General features: G+C 37.1%; 2 protein-coding genes across 3 annotated transcripts in view; both read left to right on the plus strand.

Annotated features, from left to right (window-relative positions):
- Positions 1–6,959, plus strand: part of htr2cl1 (5-hydroxytryptamine (serotonin) receptor 2C, G protein-coupled-like 1) — a 16,305-nt gene extending 9,346 nt beyond the window's left edge. For both annotated transcript variants that reach the window (XM_016276239.1, XM_016276240.1), the window contains exons 3-4: positions 2,955–3,155; positions 5,280–6,959. In XM_016276239.1, the coding sequence (XP_016131725.1) occupies positions 2,955–3,155; positions 5,280–6,238 (1,160 nt within the window). In that variant the 3' untranslated portion in view covers positions 6,239–6,959. The remainder of the gene's footprint in view (positions 1–2,954; positions 3,156–5,279) is intronic.
- Positions 6,960–8,467: 1,508 nt separating this feature from the next.
- LOC107588134 (wiskott-Aldrich syndrome protein family member 3) overlaps positions 8,468–18,657 on the plus strand; it is a 35,607-nt gene continuing 25,417 nt past the window's right edge. Inside the window, 1 exon segment of the mRNA XM_071582390.1 lies at positions 8,468–8,653. The gene's annotated coding sequence lies outside the window, so the exon portion shown is untranslated.

Below are 18,657 nucleotides of genomic sequence, written 5' to 3' on the forward strand. Positions count from 1 at the left end.
TTTCATAGAAGGCAGTTGCTGATTGATATTGCTTTGGATGTTAAAATATGGCATATACATGCCAGCATTTGACAGGTACTTTTAATCATATTAAATTAAAGTGCATTTAAGCTATATATTTTTGTGCGCATACATGTTCCCTTGAAATTGAACCATTAATCTAGGTGTTTCTAGCACCATAGTCTAGTAGCTAAGCTACAGGAGCAATATTAGTTATTACACTTATTAGAGAATCCACATTTATCAATGAGTGAAAGCATGTGTGTGAAAGCCATGAGGTAAGTTGTTCATCATGGATGTCTGAAAATTGCTGAAAGAGCCTAAAGAGTTCTTTAACTTTGAGTTATATCAGTGGTGCACAGAAAGCAACAGATGATTTTTCATGTCTCTATAGTGTTCCAACACTCCTTCTCTGACTGCACTGTGAGATAAATTAATCTACTATACATGTAAATCAGGGCTGAGTTATCCATGTTTTCAGTTAATCAAAGCAAGATGCAAAGGGCTGTAGGCAGCTGGACCAGTCAAGGGATGAAAGACCGTTAAATTAGTGTGTGTTTTCTGTCATCAACATGCAGATGAAGTTGCATGTTGACATGTGAGGAAATGTTGCTCCCCATGCCATCTTAATTATGTTTCAACCCCCCAGTTCTTGTTCCGCCTCATATAGCCACACCAATGCCAAGGTCATGGGTTTGATTACCAGGTCACACACATACTATATGTATCAAGACAATGTTCTCATTTACACTTATAAAGGTTCCAAAGGTTTTGCAGCAATGCCATAGAAAATTGTTTATGGATTTCTGAAAGAACCTTTAGGTGACCGGTTTTTGAAAGAAACATTTTTCTTAGTGTGAAGAATATTTCAATCATCTAAAAAAAACTTTTGCCTTACAAAGAACCTTTTGTACAAAGGAAAGAGTCCATGGATGCTAAAGGTTCTTAATAGAACCATCAGTGCCATTAAATAATCTTTCTTTTCAGTGTACAGTGACAGCATGATAATTAATATAGCTAATACATTTAAATAAACAAACAATATTTAGAACTTAGAATTAAAAAATATATATTTTACTTTTTTTATATATATTCTGCAACAGAAAAGAATAAATGCTGTGCAGGAATTTCAAATGAATCTGTGCTGCTGCTTCTTCCTCTTCTTTTCCTTCACTACCTGAAAGAGGATATTCTAGTAGAATGTTTGATTATTGCTTCAGTTGTAGGGCTGCATGCACAATATGACTATATGAATCAGTGCTGATCACTACTTTTAGTTACTCCACAACACTGGCTGCCTGCAGGAATTAAACCTTCATTTGAGAGGTTGAATCTGGCCTAATTCCTTCACTTTTCACCTTCCATCACATACCCCACCTCCTCTATATCCCACTTTATCTCTTTCGCTCACCCCTTAATTAACCCCATAATCTGTAACCTCGCAGATCTGCTGCTGTCATTTTTTCTCATTTAGGAAAGGTGTAATTGCATGTGTTGCGGGCTATTTCGGTGGACAGCAGAACATGAATGGGACCACCACAGAGATATGGACAAATAAATGAGGAGAGGAAAAAAGTTCTGGCAGAGAACTCTGTTATCATTAATTTTGCTAACTTGGCACCAGACGTTCCCCTCCTCTCCAGTCCAGGTGTTCTGAGCTCCACAATGCTGTCTGGATTTGGACCAGTCTCATTCAGCCCATGATTGGAGTGCCTGCGCTTACCCTGGGCTTCAATAAAACGCTAAATTGACACTGACTCACACCTCATGTGGTGCTAATGTCATCTGAATCGTCAGATATACCCCTCTAGACCTGTAGACCTTTCTGTAAGAGTATCTGACCCTGCATTAGAGCATGTCCTCTTGAGGGATGTTTTCATTTTGCCCCTTCTGTCACCTAAAAGCCTAGCTATTGAAGCTTGAAATTTTGTATTACAGGTATCATTACTTGTTCCAAACTCTTGTTTAGTTCAAGATTTGTGGAACTAAAATTTAGCAAGAAGTTGAATGTTGGTCTTCAGAAACTCTTATGTTTATTAGAGCTAAAGCAAACATCACTATTACTATTGATGGTGCAACAAGTTGCCCTGAACAGACATGAACGCTACCTCAAAATATGAGGTTTGGGAATGGGAACTTTCGATGCGGGGCAGTTAGTAGCCATCTAGCACTTAGAAACACTCTAGAAAATGCCCTGACAACAACCCAAAACATCTTACACTCTTAAAAATAAACATTATTTATTGGCATCTATGGTTCCATAAAGAACCTTTAACATCCATAGAACTTTTCATTTATAGTGGAGAAAGGTTCTTCAAAAATTTCTCAAAAGTGGTTCTTTTAAGAACTGTTGACTGAAAGGTTTTTTGGGGGGGGGGCCCAAAATGGTTCTTCCATGTGACACCCACAACATCCTAACATCTTACTGGTGACTTTTGCACACCAAACCACTCTAAAAATGTGGTTTTATTAAGTTGTATTAAACACAAATTTTTTATTAAAATATTGTTTTAGACAAAATTGTAGTGAACAGGTGTTATACATCATACCTTTTGCTATTTCGAGGATTTTAGAATGACTGGAACATTGTATTGATAAATCAGAAGCCAGGACCGGAACTATCTGTTTAATAATTCTGGTTTTGTCTCTAAGACCCAGTGTGACTTTGTATCTGTTGCTCTCATCCATAAGCCTACACAACTCTAAATGACTTACTTTTTACATAACCTCACAGTTTCTTAATGTTGGTTATTTTAAGCCTGCTGACATAGCCTTTTTTAGCTCTTGGTCTGAAAACAGTCATCTGAACTTTTATAATGTGATCTGAAAGACCACTTTACCTTCTGTTTCTCTTAGCTAACTATTCTTTTTCTTTCTTTCCCAGCATTATTCTTCATGTCTAGGACTGTTTCATTAAGGGTGTTTACAAAGCAATCTCTCTCTTTGTTTTCCAGATTATGCCTGGCCATTGCCCAGCGCTCTCTGTCCTATTTGGATATATCTGGATGTGCTTTTCTCTACTGCTTCCATCATGCACCTGTGTGCCATTTCCCTTGACCGCTACGTGGCCATATGCAATCCGATCGAGCACAGTCGGTTCAACTCCCGCACCAAGGCCATGCTGAAGATTGCTGCAGTTTGGACCATTTCAATAGGTCAGAGAAACATTGATATAATGAACTTGAAAAAAAGCATTATTTCTTACAACATTTAAAAAATAATAATAATAATAAATTCACTGGAACTGTGCATCAATCCCAAATAACCAGCCAGAACCTGCAGAAAAACACAATTATTTTTCAATGTCAGTGGAGGTCTTTAGATTGAACAGTTGTAACATTTGTACCTACTAAAGTGAATGTCAGTCCACTGCAATCCTGTTGAATCTATTACTGGAATGTGTTTGTATCTCACAGGACCCCTCAGAATGGCAGATTGTGTTGTGAGGTTTTCTCAAGGCTCCAGCTGGGTCTAAGAGGCCCCTCAGATCAGCAACACTGAAAAAGATTTGAAATGACATTGTATAAACAAGCACCAGTTTGGTGATTGTGGTGATTTTCTCCATCACCCAGACTAGCCCCTCGAAATTCAGAGAAACTTGGATTAATTGAATGTTTATGATTGGTCTGGTAATCAGATACTTTTAGTGAAGATCACCACCTACTGTTCAATAAAGTAAACCACAGTCTGTCATTGTGTGTGGAATGCTAAAGGATTGGCATGCTAATGCATTAGCGCCATCTAGAGTCTGACTTTTGACATAATGTAGAGTGACCATGACTAATCCGTTCCAACAGCAGAGTTAAAAGACTTGTCTGCATTGATATTACTGGTAGTTGTGGTTAAGTATAGAAATTAAAAAGACTCTAGCTTTCACTCTCTATCTCTTCCTCTTGCTAAACTTCCTCAAAAAGATAAAAAAAACTCTATTTTCTTCTTTTATCTACTATTCAATTAAATTTGATTCAAATGTATTTGTATAGCGCTTTTCACAATACACATTGTTTCAAAGCAGCTTTACAGAAAATGCATGTGTCTACACACATACTGAAGCCTACGTGGTGTTAGAGGTGTTTCTCACGTCTGCCGTCTCACTATATGAGGACAAGAACACATGAACTTCATCTTTAGAAATGCTCTGAGAGTCACTTCACGAGCATTTCACCGTTTCATTTGAGAAAAACTATCATCTTGTCATATATAGCTACACACACACACAGAAACTCAAAGGTCCGTCAAAATCCACTTTGACTTGAAGAAATACTGACAGTAATGCCCACACAATTCTTTCTTTCATGTTTAAACTTTAACAGTAAACCTCTGTTATGCAACAATTTGTTTGGCAAAAATTAAAGTAATAGTTACATTTTCGTTTTATTATATTTTAAAAGTTAATGTTTTATGCCTTCATCTTATTACCACCGTTTTTAATAATATATTTATATTAAATCACACATCCAGGGGGAAAAAACATGAAAAGAGAGAGAAAGAAAGAAAGAAAGAAAGAAAGAAAGAAAGAAAGAAAGAAAGAAAGAAAGAAAGAAAGAAAGAAAGAAAGAAAGTATTTTATAGGGCCCTATTACTGTTAGAAAATGATAATAATTGTTTTTACTATTTCTAAGTTTTATGATTTCAGTTAATTAGATGTGATTTTTGATTACTACAATTTAATTTAACCATTAAATGAGTCCAGGAAATTGAAAAAAGAAGAAGAATACAGAAACATTAAAACAGAAGTTCCAATTTCATCTCAGAGTACAAATTGTAGTAAGCACAGTATAACACAGTAACACTGTACAGTATGCTTAATCATAGTTAAAACTATGAGGGGGTCCTTGGAAAATTTTCTCTGCTGTAATAGCTCCCTGGCCCCAAAAACTTTGAGAACCCCTGAGTTAGACTAAGTAACGTTAGTGCAGATGACAGAGTGTTCACACATCTAACCTCTGTCCCACTTAAACGTGAGCCCAATGTTTATTTGTTTCTTATATGGATCCAAAACAGCATTAAGGCTCTATCTGCCTTGACAGTCTGATTTATCTGCTCTAATTAAATAAAAGATCATCTGTCTTAACCATCAGGAATACTGATCAAGCTGGATAAGAGAGAGGAATTGACTTGAGGATAGATCTCTCTGAGTGTGATTCGCTGAGGCCGTTGGTCTGTCGTCTCCGGCATCTTGTATTCCAGTTGTCTCATTCTCATTTTGTAGTCGGACTGTTTCTTTGATATTTGTTTATATGTATTTGTTTAATATTCTATTACTTCTTCCAACACAGGTATCTCAATGCCTATCCCAGTGATTGGACTGCATAACAGAGAAAAGGTCTTGAAAAACGGCAACTGTGCTCTAAATGAGGAACACTTCATACTGGTTGGCTCTTTTGTTGCCTTCTTCATTCCTCTGGTCATCATGGTGGTTACTTATTGTCTCACCGTCCAAGCGCTTCAGCGTCAGGCCACAGTCTTCCTCTATGAGGACAAAGCCTCTTCTCAACAGCCTTTGCAACCTCCAGCTCCACCTACTTCCCAGTTGGCCCCGCCACCAGCCTCCCGTCGCAGCAGTCTGAACTGTCTACGGATCAGCAACAGCGATGGAAACATGCTCGGTCTGACCGTGCCCCCAGACACCATCTCAATAATCCCAAGTTCAGAAGCACCATCTCAAATGAATTCGCCTGCTGGACGGGACCCAACCGGAACCCATGGACGGCGAGGCATGATGCAGGCCATCAAGAACGAGCGACGAGCATCCAAAGTGTTGGGTGTAGTGTTCTTCCTCTTCCTTGTCATGTGGTGTCCCTTTTTCATCACTAATGTTCTGTATGTCCTCTGCCACAAAGCCTGTAATAAGCCTGTGCTAACAGAACTGCTCAATGTTTTCGTTTGGGTGGGCTACATCTCATCAGGAGTCAATCCTTTAGTGTACACTTTGTTTAACAAGACCTACCGAAGAGCGTTTTCAAGTTACATGCACTGCCAGTATAGACGGGTGGGGCTTAATCCCATCGCTATACACGCTCCTTGTCCATCCCATGCAGTAGTCACTCCCATCCTGATCTGCGAAAAAGTTTCCATTGACCGGAACAGTAACTGCCGCAATGGGGACGGCAATGGAATTCGAAATCTGGAGCCCCATGACATGGGCACTGAGCCCGGACTGGAGCTGAAACCAGGAATATCAGAGCTGTCTATCAGCAGTGGTCACAGCCACACAGAACACACCAGCAGTGTCTGAAAACTATCTTTTAGTGTGACGTGGAAAACAGGACTGAGCTACAAGTCATGTTTAGGAGACATCAGCTGTCTACGCAACCTCAGTTGTATCACAGCATAGAATGTATGCTTAGTTAGCTACAGAAACAATAATCTGGCCAAGGTCAGAAAAGGGAGAGGGAATGTAACGTGTGTGTGTGTGTGTGTGTTTGTGGTTACAGGTTCAGATGTTTGAATGCCATTAAGTCCTGCATGAGCACCCAGTCTTTTACTAAAGCGGCATTGGACATACAAGACTGCAGTTCATGCGAATATACGACAGATAGAGTCATAGCTTCCTCTTGTGGTCAGTTGAATAATTACAAAAAGTGTGAATAAAATTTTTTAAAAAGAGTTACTGTGTCATCCAAGCTAGTTGCATTACAATATGGATGGAGCGATGCTGTCTAAATACACTTGCAAGTCAGATCATTGTTTGTGTAACTTGTAAACATCTCCAGTACGATATGATGAATCCTTTGAGTTGCAGTAAACCAATAACACAGTTAGGGGTTATATCTTATTTCCTGGTCTAACAATGCAGAGGAAATGACTGCTAAACTCTAGTTTTCTTTAAATCACTTGTTACAGTGACCTAGAAAACAGCAACTTGACAATGGGGTATAAGTCATACTTAACATAAAAATTGGATAAACAATTTCAATTTGCATCTCTAATGCTAAGACATAACAAATGCGGTTTTAGTCCAGTCCAAACTGCTTCTCAAGGATTTTTTTTCAGCAGGTATTGAGGGAATTAGCCTCTAGTTCTCGGTAACAAGCTCTCCTGTGAATGTAAGGTTAGTTGTGTGCTGCCTCATCAGGTGGTCATGACAGAGTGAGAGAAGAAGCAAAATTGCACAACAGACAAGAGTACTAAAACCATTTACTTTATATGGACGGACTGTCCATGGCAACAGATGTTGGTCTGTAAGACCAAAAATTTTAATTTGAGGATGTCTAGGAACCTATAATGTATAAAACTGTAAATTCTTGCTGTTTTTCTGTGTATAACCTTATAATTTCTCCTGTATCACCTTCCCTTGTTCAAACTCCCATTTTTATGCCATAGCCTGTGAATGTTTTACCAAATTCCTTTTTTGGTTAAAAAACAAAACAAAACAAACATTACCCTCACAATGGTATAATTTTGTTAAGCTGCTATTAATTTAATAAAAGACGATTATAATTCCTTCTGCAGTACACCTCGCTGTGATGGTCTCTGTGTTTGTAAAGGTGTGTAAAGTGAAGCATATCCTGAAGAGTTTGGGTACATCTACCTACAATGGAATCAAATTGCTTCCAGGACCATGGACAGCGTAAAAATACACTGTATGGGTCAAAATTATTGATTTTTCTTTTATGCCAAAAATCCTTAGGACATTAAGTAAAGATCATGTTCCATAAGGATATTTTGTAAATTTCCTACTGTAAATATAACAAAACTTAATTTTTGTTTAGTAATATGCACTTCATTTGAAGAACTTCATTTGGACAACTTTAAAGGCGATTTTCTCAATATTTAGATTTTTTTGCACCCTCAGATTCCAGATTTTCAAATAGTTGTAGCTCGGCCAAATATTGTCATGTCCTAACAAACCATACATCAATGGAAAGAGTATTTATTCAGCTTTGAGATAGTGTATAAATCTCAATTTAAAAAAATTGACCCTTATGACTGGTTTTGTGGTCCAGGGTCACATATAACTTTAGGTAACTTTACAGGTAACTTTAACCAAGTACTTAAGAATTGTACATTACTGTTAAATTTGTACATTTTTAAAAGTATATAACGTTAGTGCATTTTGTTTTATGTATTACCATCAACGATGCTGCCATCTACTGATAAAATACTGAATGGAATCGGATGCAAATCATGCATAATCTAAGCTCTCATTTTCAAAACTTGAATTTGCACAATTTTCTGTTAAGAAAAGCTCATACATTTGTCTTTACGTCCCTTTTTTGTGCTTACACTGGCTTCACGCGTAACACGGGCATTTATCAGACGACAGCACATACTGAAACGACGCAATATAGTCTACCTTACTGGACCATATTCACTGACTTTTTTGTGGAAATTTCAGAGGTAAAGTGCTAATTTCATCTTCATCTTCTGCTCCACTCGGTGCCAAGTTTTTTATTTTATTTTATTTTTATTTTTTTGGTGGGAGGTGGTCAAGGCTTCGGTCTGCGCATGCGCACAGGGCAGCGTTTGTCGCGCTTTAGCAGAAGACTCGACGCTGTCAAGGTAACGCGCACGCTGGGGGCACCGTTATTCACGCCAGCCGTTGACAGAAAATAGCCGCTGAGCGATTCACGCGATGTAACAATACAGAGGGACGGCAAAATACGGACCGAAATCAGAGAAACGCCGCGCCAGCGCTTGATAAACACAGGTAAACCGTCTTTTAATCGGTTTTGCATCTCATGGGCTTGGACAAAGCTGAGCTGCTAACGCTAACGTCGCGTGCAAGTGCTCTGTTTTGATCACAGGAAAAGATTGTGTGTGTGTGTGTGTGTGTGTGTGTGTGTGTGTGTTAGTTATGGCTTTGACGATGAATAATGTTTTACCGTGAAAATACGGGATGTGCATTATATCGTTTGTTGGACAAACAAAATGTCGAGTCAGTTGAGGCTGCGACATAATACATCCATATTTTTATGTCTAACGTTACATTATTTATCATTCGTCGATCTAGTATGCCTAAAGGGCTTGTTGTCTCCAGAATTCCATGTGGCTGATGATATATGTGGGATATTTCTTGCTTTTAAGTCACCAAAACAAAAATGTGATCAAGATAAACATAACCATAATGGGTCAATAATGTTTTTTGAAAGTATGTCCACCTTTTCAAATATTTATTCTCTTAGTTTTGAGATTTTTCAATTACGTGCCTTTGAGTAAATGCAAACGTTGGACCCTGTGCTCTGAAGCTCTTTAACAACATTTGTATTAACTATATGTCAAGTGCATTTCTTATGAGCCTCAATATTTGGTTGGCATCACTTCTACATAAAAATGTCAATAATTATTTTAACTGTTTACATTTGAATACTGTTATGTATGTTTTAAAACGTTATATAGATGCCAACACATCTTTAGGGCCCAAAAAAACGCCTCAGACTACAGAGGGTTAATGCCAATTTCATCACATTAGGCAGAGTAAATGATTGCTTGCCAACTTTGAAATGCCACATTCGATTATGACGCTGTCAGCATTTTGATGTCCGTGACTATGAGCTGAAATGGATCTGTTTACTTGAACTTGAGCATTGATGTCAGTTCTGTAGGTATATAAGTCTTTAACACAGAGTCCAAGTCAAGTCTCTTGTATATTGTATTTTTTTTTCTTTCAGAAAGTCACATTTCCTAAAAATAAAACCACTAAACAACTTTTTATGCAAGCCTTTTTATTTTTCTAAATGCCTACTTCTTTTTTAGATATCTTTTTTTGTGCAAAGTAAATGTCACAGACTCCTTTTTATTGAAACTGTCTAAAAATGTTTCTCCTTTATACCTAAAGGAGTTGTTGTTTTGTTGTTGTTGTTCTAATTTATATGTGCTCGCAACTTGTAAAGTGACCTTGAGTTTGTAGGAAAGTGCTATATTAAAATGATTATACAATTTTAAAATGGAAAATGTAAAGACAATTTAAGAGAGTCCAAGTCAAGTCTCAAGTCGGTTGTTACTAGTCTAGTTAGGTAACAAGTCGGTTCATTTGTGTGAGATGTTGAGAAATTGAGTGGTGTTGTGTGTAGTGACATTCTTAGGTCTGAAAATGAGTAAATTATGACAGAAGTTAAATTTTTGCGTGACCTATGCTTTTAAATTCCCCCAATTTGCCCCCTAAAATAATTTAATATATGAAGTTCTATTGTTGTCATGTTGTTTACTAGTTAACCCAGTGGTGTGTTGAATGTGGAGGCTCCACCACATTGTATTTTTTGGGCATTCTTCTCTACTATGAGTTTTCCAGAGCTGTATCTGTGTTTGTGTGTTTTCAGAGCTGGGCTTCTCACTGCCTGGGCCTGCGTTAGAGGTTAGGCAACACTTGGGCAATAACAGTACACCCAGGGCCATCCTTATGGCGGTGCAACTGGTGCGGTCGCACTGGGCCCTGCGGTGAACGGACCAAGGGGGACCCCCCCCCGGAACGTGATTGCAAACAGACCTAGGGGGGCCCCCGCTCCCTACCTCACACTGGGCCCCGCGTCAACTAAGGACGGCCCTGAGTACACCCTTAGGGTTTTCTCCTGGAAAAGAGTATGTACGAGTCTCTGTAGAAATTCCGAAATTTTCACTTTAGCCAACTTTTTTTTTTTTAACCTGAAAGTCAGTTTAGCGTATTGTCTGTTGTCATACAGCAGGCCACCTCTCCCCTCTGTTGTTTTTGTGTGCAAATGAAAAGCAGTGGCTGTGTAAAAGTGCTGTTTGCTGCTATTTTGCCTTTGGTTTTTGTTAACCGCCACCAAAAAAAAAAGAAAAGAAAATGCAAGCATGGCCTGTCTATTGAGCCCATCGGAAAGGCCTTTCCAGGACACAGTACATATCAGGATACGAGAGAGCTGGACCAAACCAGTGTCTCTCTCATTTTCTCTTATTCATTAATTTCAGTTGTCAACAGCTGTGAGTAGGTACTTATTAGAAGTATTCAGTTCTGGTTCTGTAAACAAACACAAAAACACACACATACACACGCAGCCTTTTTTACCAGTATGCTTACTCGGCAGTATCGGGCAGCAGTAGGGCATGATCGATGCTGTGTTGTTATTGCAGTTACTGCAGTCACCGTGGTCATCATCGATGTTGTGAATCAATTCACTGCTCTACCATGTCATCAGTCTCAACCCAGTGTGTCTGGATGGTGCCAGGGACCTTATGAGTTCATAGAGTTAATATGAAATCTGTATAAAGGGTTCTCTGTCAGTGTTTATAATCAAAAGCAAGATTCCAGAAAAGCATAGAAGTGATACTTCTGAAATAGTCAGAAGTCATTCAGGCCTCATTCCTACAACTATGTCCAAGGAATGTATATATATATATATATATATATATATATATATATATATATATATATTTATATTTAATTTGTAAAAATAAAGCTAAATAGAAACCTAACAAAAACTAAATGACAAAACGACATAACAAAATTACTAAAGTTAAACTTACGACTAGAAAAGGTGTCAGTCAGCATTGGAAGGTCTGTCTTTCTGTGATCTCTGGTATGGTGATAACAGTGGGTCTGGATGGTCGATTACTTGTCCAGCATCAAAATACTTTAGGCAACACCTAGTTTGTTTAAAAAAAATTACTGCCAGCATGTTAAAAAACCACTTTTGTAACAAATTTGCTGTCTTTACTTCATCAATACATTTAAAGACGGTTATTATCTAATTTCATGTTGCCTGCTGTGAGCAATGCTTTTATGCATCTGATTCCATAGGTCTTCCTGTTTTTTATTTAGTTTTTGTTTTTTTAAGGAATAAGACTTTTGTGCAATTACCTTGAACCAATTTAATTATACAGGATGCCTGGGACCTAGTTATTTAGACAACCCACTAACTAAATTTTTAGTTTTGCACTTTGTGCTCTGATTTCTTAAAGGTCCCATATTGTACGCCTTTCTTGAGTTTTATTTGAGGTTTTGATGTCCTTAAGAATATATATTTGTGGTGTAAGTACCAAAAACCATCTCAATATATTTTTACAGCTCCTTTCTCAGGAGCTTTGCTGTGAACAGGTAGATTTTGGTTTGTCTAATTAATATTCATGAGCCTCTCTTCTGATTGGCCTGTTGTTTTCTGAGTGACGCACGGCCAGGCCAACCACGGGTAACTAGGGTCAGCGACATCACAGCGCTAGCTGGAGGCAGCAAAACAAAGAAGAAACTGGAGGCGGCCCATTCAAACCAGCGCAGATTCAGCTACACAAGGAGCTTAAAATATCATCTTGTTGTGATGTTGGGTGCCAGAATCAACGTAATACAGCCTCAAATTAGAAATCTGATCGCATATCTGCTACCACTGCCAGACAAAAAACCGAAAACAGCTGTGGTTAAACGCGATAAAACGAGCCGACTGGACAGAAAGGATCGTCAAAAATGCTCACGTTTGCGGCGCACACTTCTTATCAGAAAATGTTCAATAAAGTATTGTCTTTTGCTGTTATGGGTGCGTCTACAGATTTATTGCCATATGTCTGTTTCTTGCATCTCACGACTATGTCGTGTATGAAATAATGTCTGTGTGCATGTGTGTAAAACAACAAACTGACGATTTATATATTATCATTTGTAATTGTATATACATTGTTGTGATTAATTGTAGCTGGAACAATAGTGTAGCTGTAAAAATAGTTGCCTGCTGAAACTGAAATGTATATACATCTTCATCATGACTAGATGTGATCACCTCATAGTAACAATCCTGTCAGATTGTCCATCCTTTGAGTGAGAGTGCAACATTACAGGTCGGTCGATCTGGTTTCGTGGTTAAAGTTAACCTTTTCGACATGTTTCCGTGTTGTCCTTGCTCAGCAAAAGCATGGACGCGATGAAATTTCAGTTTTGACAATATGAGACCTTTAAAGTCTAATGGAATTTCCAAAATATATTTTCTTCCATATTGTGACATACATCTGAGTAAAACAGGTTCTTGGGGGGAAAAAACTGTAGGGCATGACTTGCTTCTATCTATTTGTTGATTGGACTGAGGCAGATCTAAGTGTGAGCTTGCAGTCGATTGTAGGAAAGGGCAGAGTTTAAGTGGGCAAAATGATTGGAGAATCTGACATGCATCATCAGAGAAAAGTCTGTCATTTCACCTGAAGACATTCAAAATTACAAGCTCAAAAAAAAAAAAAAAGTAAAATATGAAATGAAAAATGCACGAATGAACTGTTTACAACAAGATCAATAACATGCATTTAGAAAATAGATGGAATTATGTGATTCTTTTGTTTGAAAATCAAACTGAAGTAATCCATTCGTCTAATGGAATTTCCAAAATATATTTTCTTCCATATTGTGACATACATCTGAGTAAAACAGGTTCTTGGGGGAAAAAACTGTAGGGCATGACTTGCTTCTATCTATTTGTTGATTGGACTGAGGCAGATCTAAGTGTGAGCTTGCAGTCGATTGTAGGAAAGGGCAGAGTTTAAGTGGGCAAAATGATTGGAGAATCTGACATGCATCATCAGAGAAAAGTCTGTCATTTCACCTGAAGACATTCAAAATTACAAGCTCAAAAAAAAAAAAAAAGTTAAATATGAAATGAAAAATGCACGAATGAACTGTTTACAACAAGATCAATAACATGCATTTAGAAAATAGATGGAATTATGTGATTCTTTTGTTTGAAAATCAAACTGAAGTAATCCATTCATTTAGGTCTTCTCTGGGCTGAAGGTTTCATCCATCTCTATTCAGTCCACAGCCATATTTCACTCTCCAGTTAATCCGCTGCCGCCGTCTCTCCAAACACCCCAGTTTCTTTCTCCTGTTAGCCTGCCCCATTTACACAGATGAAGGACCCATCCATATCCTAAAAAAGCGAATGGAACTCCAGATACAAAGCAGGTCTCAGATCAGAGCAGACCGCAAAGCACTCACCCCGGGGAGTGACCCCTTTTGCTCCAGGCCTTATCCAGCTAGTGGTTCGTGCACTGGGGCATGGGGACTCCAGGTCACATGGGTCGCCTGGCTGATTGGTCCCAATTGTGCTGAATGCAGCACATTTAATTGTGTGTGACAGAGTGAGAAGAGTTCATGGGAGAGAGACAGAAAGAGTGTTACTAACCCTCAAGCCCATCCCAGTTTATGCTCTTTGCTCTCATTTAATGCTAAAGTTTGGGCTTTTCTTAAACCAGAGGGACCCATATCTAACAAATTTTATCATGTCACATAAAGCTGTATCATTCATGACAAGAAAGAATCTTTTTGGTTTGCAAAAGGCATATCTGATGCATTCAAAATCAGATCCGCAAGAGCTGGTCCACATGATGAAGGCAGAACTTTTGTTCATTGACTGAGGGTCTTTAGTCTGTTTGAAGCAGGATGAACTAAAATGATTAAAAACATGTTTGTTAATAAAAATAAAGCTGAAATGAAATATAAATATTAGAAGGTTAAACTAAATGAAAATGAGAAATGTTGCCTTGACCGCTAACTGGAATAAGTTTAGTAGCACTACGATTACTAACTGGAAATAAATAAAAACTAAAACTCTTACTGAACTAAAACTGGAATAAAATTAATTAAACCTAAATAATAATAATAATAATAAACACTAATAAAAATAACCAAAGCACATAAAATTACTTAAACTAAAATTAAAATGACAACTGAAAATATAATAACAAAATACTAAAACTATAATATTCATGTATATAAATAATACTAAAATAACACTGGTCTGGAGTCATTGACCTTGAGAGGGTTAATGTACAGTGGTTGGTCTAACTACCTTGTCTATCAAAGTGTTTGGCTTCTGCTATTCCCTTTTTTTGATCAAGCAACAATCAGGGGGCATGAAAGAAACCATAGCAACACTTCCTCTCAGTCTGAACTAATGACACACTTGTTCTGTACTTTCTGAAAAGCTCTGAATATATGGGATAAGGAAAGAGAATGTAATCGTAATTCTTTTTTTTTGTTTGGTGAATTTGGTTGGTTGATCAGCACGACTCTCAGAGAGTCCAAGCATTGATCCTGACTTTAAAGAGGTGAAGGGAAGCCAGCAGAAAGGGGGGCAGATAGGGGGATCAGGGGCTCTGGAATCTGAGCAGCACAAACAAATGTCTCCTCATCAGATCGACCTACAAGTGCAGCTCTGCTGTTCGTGCTCCTCTTGATTTGACATTTAAATCATAGTTTCCTCCTGAAAACTATTGCTGGGAGAAGAAAAAGGAGGCAGAGGTGAGTCTGGTATTTGAGGATATTTGTCAGTTTTGTGTATGGTCACAAATATGCACAGATATATGTATGATATTGATTTTTAAATAGTAATGATTGTACAGTATGTCAGCATCTCTCTCAAACATTTCATATTTGAACATTTTCAAAGGTGAAGCAACATTTAAAAATGTCTATAAGTGTTTAGAAAACTAACATTAGGTATAGTGATTGCTGTCCTTTATAGAAATATAAAATGCATTATTGTTCAAAATGTGGGGTCAGTAAAGTAGTAGTTTTATTCAGCAGGCATGTATTTAATTGATCGAATGTGACAGTGAAGACATTTATAATGTTACAAACAAATTCTATTTCAATTAAATGCTGTTCATTTGAACTTTGTATTCATCAAAAAAACAAAAATAGGAAGCAGTACAACTGTTTTCAGCATTGATGATAATAATAAGAAAATGAGTCTGGTATTTGAGGATATTTGTCAGTTTTGTGTATGGTCACAAATATGCACAGATATATGTATGATATTGATTTTTAAATCGTAATGATTGTACAGTATGTCAGCATCTCTCTCAAACATTTCATATTTGAACATTTTCAAAGGTGAAGCAACATTTAAAAATGTCTATAAGTGTTTAGAAAACTAACATTAGGTATAGTGATTGCTGTCCTTTATAGAAATATAAAATGCATTATTGTTCAAAATGTGGGGTCAGTAAAGTAGTAGTTTTATTCAGCAGGCATGTATTTAATTGATCGAATGTGACAGTGAAGACATTTATAATGTTACAAACAAATTCTATTTCAATTAAATGCTGTTCATTTGAACTTTGTATTCATCAAAAAAACAAAAATAGGAAGCAGTACAACTGTTTTCAGCATTGATGATAATAATAAGAAATGTTTCTTGAGCACCAAATTAGCATATTAGGAATAGGATCATGCTTTACCATCACAAGAATACATCACATTTTAAAATATATTACAATAGAAAACATTTATTTTAAATATTAATAATATTTCAAAGTGTTACTGTGTTCCATTTTGCCCAAATATATGCAGCTTTGGTGAGCATAAGCTTCTTTCAAAACTTGTTACTTATGTAGACTTTTATCTTATTATCTACTGGATGGATTAGATTAGATCAAGAGAATGAATTTAAGTGTTCGTGGCTAATGATATGGTGTGTGATATTTTGCAAGCAGACCACAGGCACTTGGCTCACAGTGGGAGATGAGTGTTTGATAGCATTCCACTGACTTTTAAACACATGCCTGTAGAGAGGGAGAGCTGGGCCATTAATTCCATTATAAATGCTGTCTGTTTCTCACAGAGCAGATGCTTTTGCACACACAATGATAATAAATGACACTGACTCACATTAAAAATAACCCTTAGACCTACATATCTTCCAAAGTGGGTATTGCTATTTACTGTCATGCAAACAGAATGAACACTCTCATAGACAACTGCTGCTGAACTATGACTGCTCCTAATCAGATGATTGTGGATGAGTGTTTAGCATTGGTTAATGAGGTGAACCACATACACTCAGCACTCTTAATATTCACATCACATATTACTGCTTTACATTCCCCCACACACATTACAGAATCTCATGAATTCACTCCGCTGCTCTCCCTGGGGTCCCTGACCTCCTCCTGCTGTCTGAGAGAGATTGGGAGATTCAGATATATTTAGGTAGTCATTAAATAACCAAATTAATTGTAAGTGTGTTTGTATTCAGATCTCTGTGCTGATGCCACAGTGGGTATAGAAAAGAATCACCCCCCTTTAAAATAATCACATTTTGTTGCTTTGCAGTCTGAAATGAAGGCGAACAGAGTTTTTGTTTTATCCAGCTGTATTTACTCAGTGCAACTTATAACATCCAAGTAAAAGATATAACACCAACATGTCAGGAAAAAAACAAACAAAAAAAAAATATATATATAAAAAACAAATTCACTGAGTTGGAAAAGGATCATCCCCTTGTCAGTATTTTGTTGAACCACCTTTTGCTGTAATTACAGCCTTTAGTCTGTTGGGATATGTCTCTATTTTAAAGCTCAGATTAAAACCTATTTGTTTAGAATAGCTTTTAGTGATTTGATTGTTTGATTTGTATGTTGTGCTTTGTGTAGCTCTGTATTTTGTATTGTTTTATATTTTGTTGCTCTTCTTTTATAATATATGGTGTCCTTGAGTACCTTGAAAGGTGCCTAAAAATGAAAGGTATTATTATTATTATTACTACTACTACTACTAACTTTGCACATCTAGTCTTTGCAATGTTTCCCCACTCTTCTTTACAGAACTGCTCAAGTTCATTTAAACTTTGTAGCGAATCAGCTCATGGGGAAATATTAATAATTAATCATAACTAGTTATAATTAATTATAAATATTTAGATCCGCTGTAGATATTTACTTGACCTCTCAGGGTCAACTGTCTGTCAATTCTAAGAACGTTAATTTCCTGGTTAAGGGAAATAACTTTCTTACTGTACAACTCTACACAGAGCTTGTAGCATAAATCTGCATGATTAAGTGACTCCAGTTATGAGCACACGATGAACAACGTCAAGTGTGATACAAGTAAGATTTTATTAACTACATAAACACTTAAACTGGTCACACATACACACACACACCAGTGTTTCCCCTGCCATTATTTTAGGGGGGCGGCCCGCCCCCCTTGAAGGTCAAGTTAATTTTATTTAATTATATTTTCTCTATAGCGCCAGATCACAACAGAAGTCATTTAAAGTTACCTTTCTTATAGAACATGTCTATACCTTGTTATTTCATTAAGGAAACTAATAGCCTTATGTTATTTATCTTATTTACACGACGGAATGTAATTTCAGTCTCTACGTTATGGTCGCGCTCTCTGTATCACGCACAGCGGAGTTCCGCCTGATGCGTGCGCTCACACACACACACACACACACACACACAAGTGAGCCCATTCCCACTTGTATTTGTAAATATTAAGCCGCAAAACGATTCATATTTAAATATGAATTATGTGTTAATGAATGGCGCAGACGCGCGGTTTTGTGTAGTACCCGTACTGAAGCACGCGTGACGCTTCCGGTGATATTAACCTCTGCCGTCTCACTAATGAGGACATAAATACATGAACAACATCTCCAGAACTGCTCTGAGAGTCACTTCATCAGCATTTGACCGTTTCATCTGAGTAAAACTATCATCATGTCATACACAGACAGAAATATAAAGGTATTCACGGCAACCCGTCAAAATAAAAGTTTGGTTTAACTTTAGGGCAGAAATGTATTACTATTGTTGAGTCGAATGTACGTAACAGGCTGCTACTACTACTACTAAAATTATTAAAACCTTATTTTTAAGGAATAAGCATTCAGTATTTCTTCAATGTTTTAATTGTAATATTAAATGACCTTTATTTTCCAAAAAAATTTATTTGTTTAATTTTCATTACTTAAAAGATAGATTAAATGAATG

This window comes from Sinocyclocheilus grahami, unplaced genomic scaffold (assembly GCF_001515645.1).
Source record: "Sinocyclocheilus grahami isolate Dianchi unplaced genomic scaffold, SAMN03320097.WGS_v1.1 scaffold99.1, whole genome shotgun sequence".
NCBI lineage: Eukaryota > Metazoa > Chordata > Actinopteri > Cypriniformes > Cyprinidae > Sinocyclocheilus > Sinocyclocheilus grahami.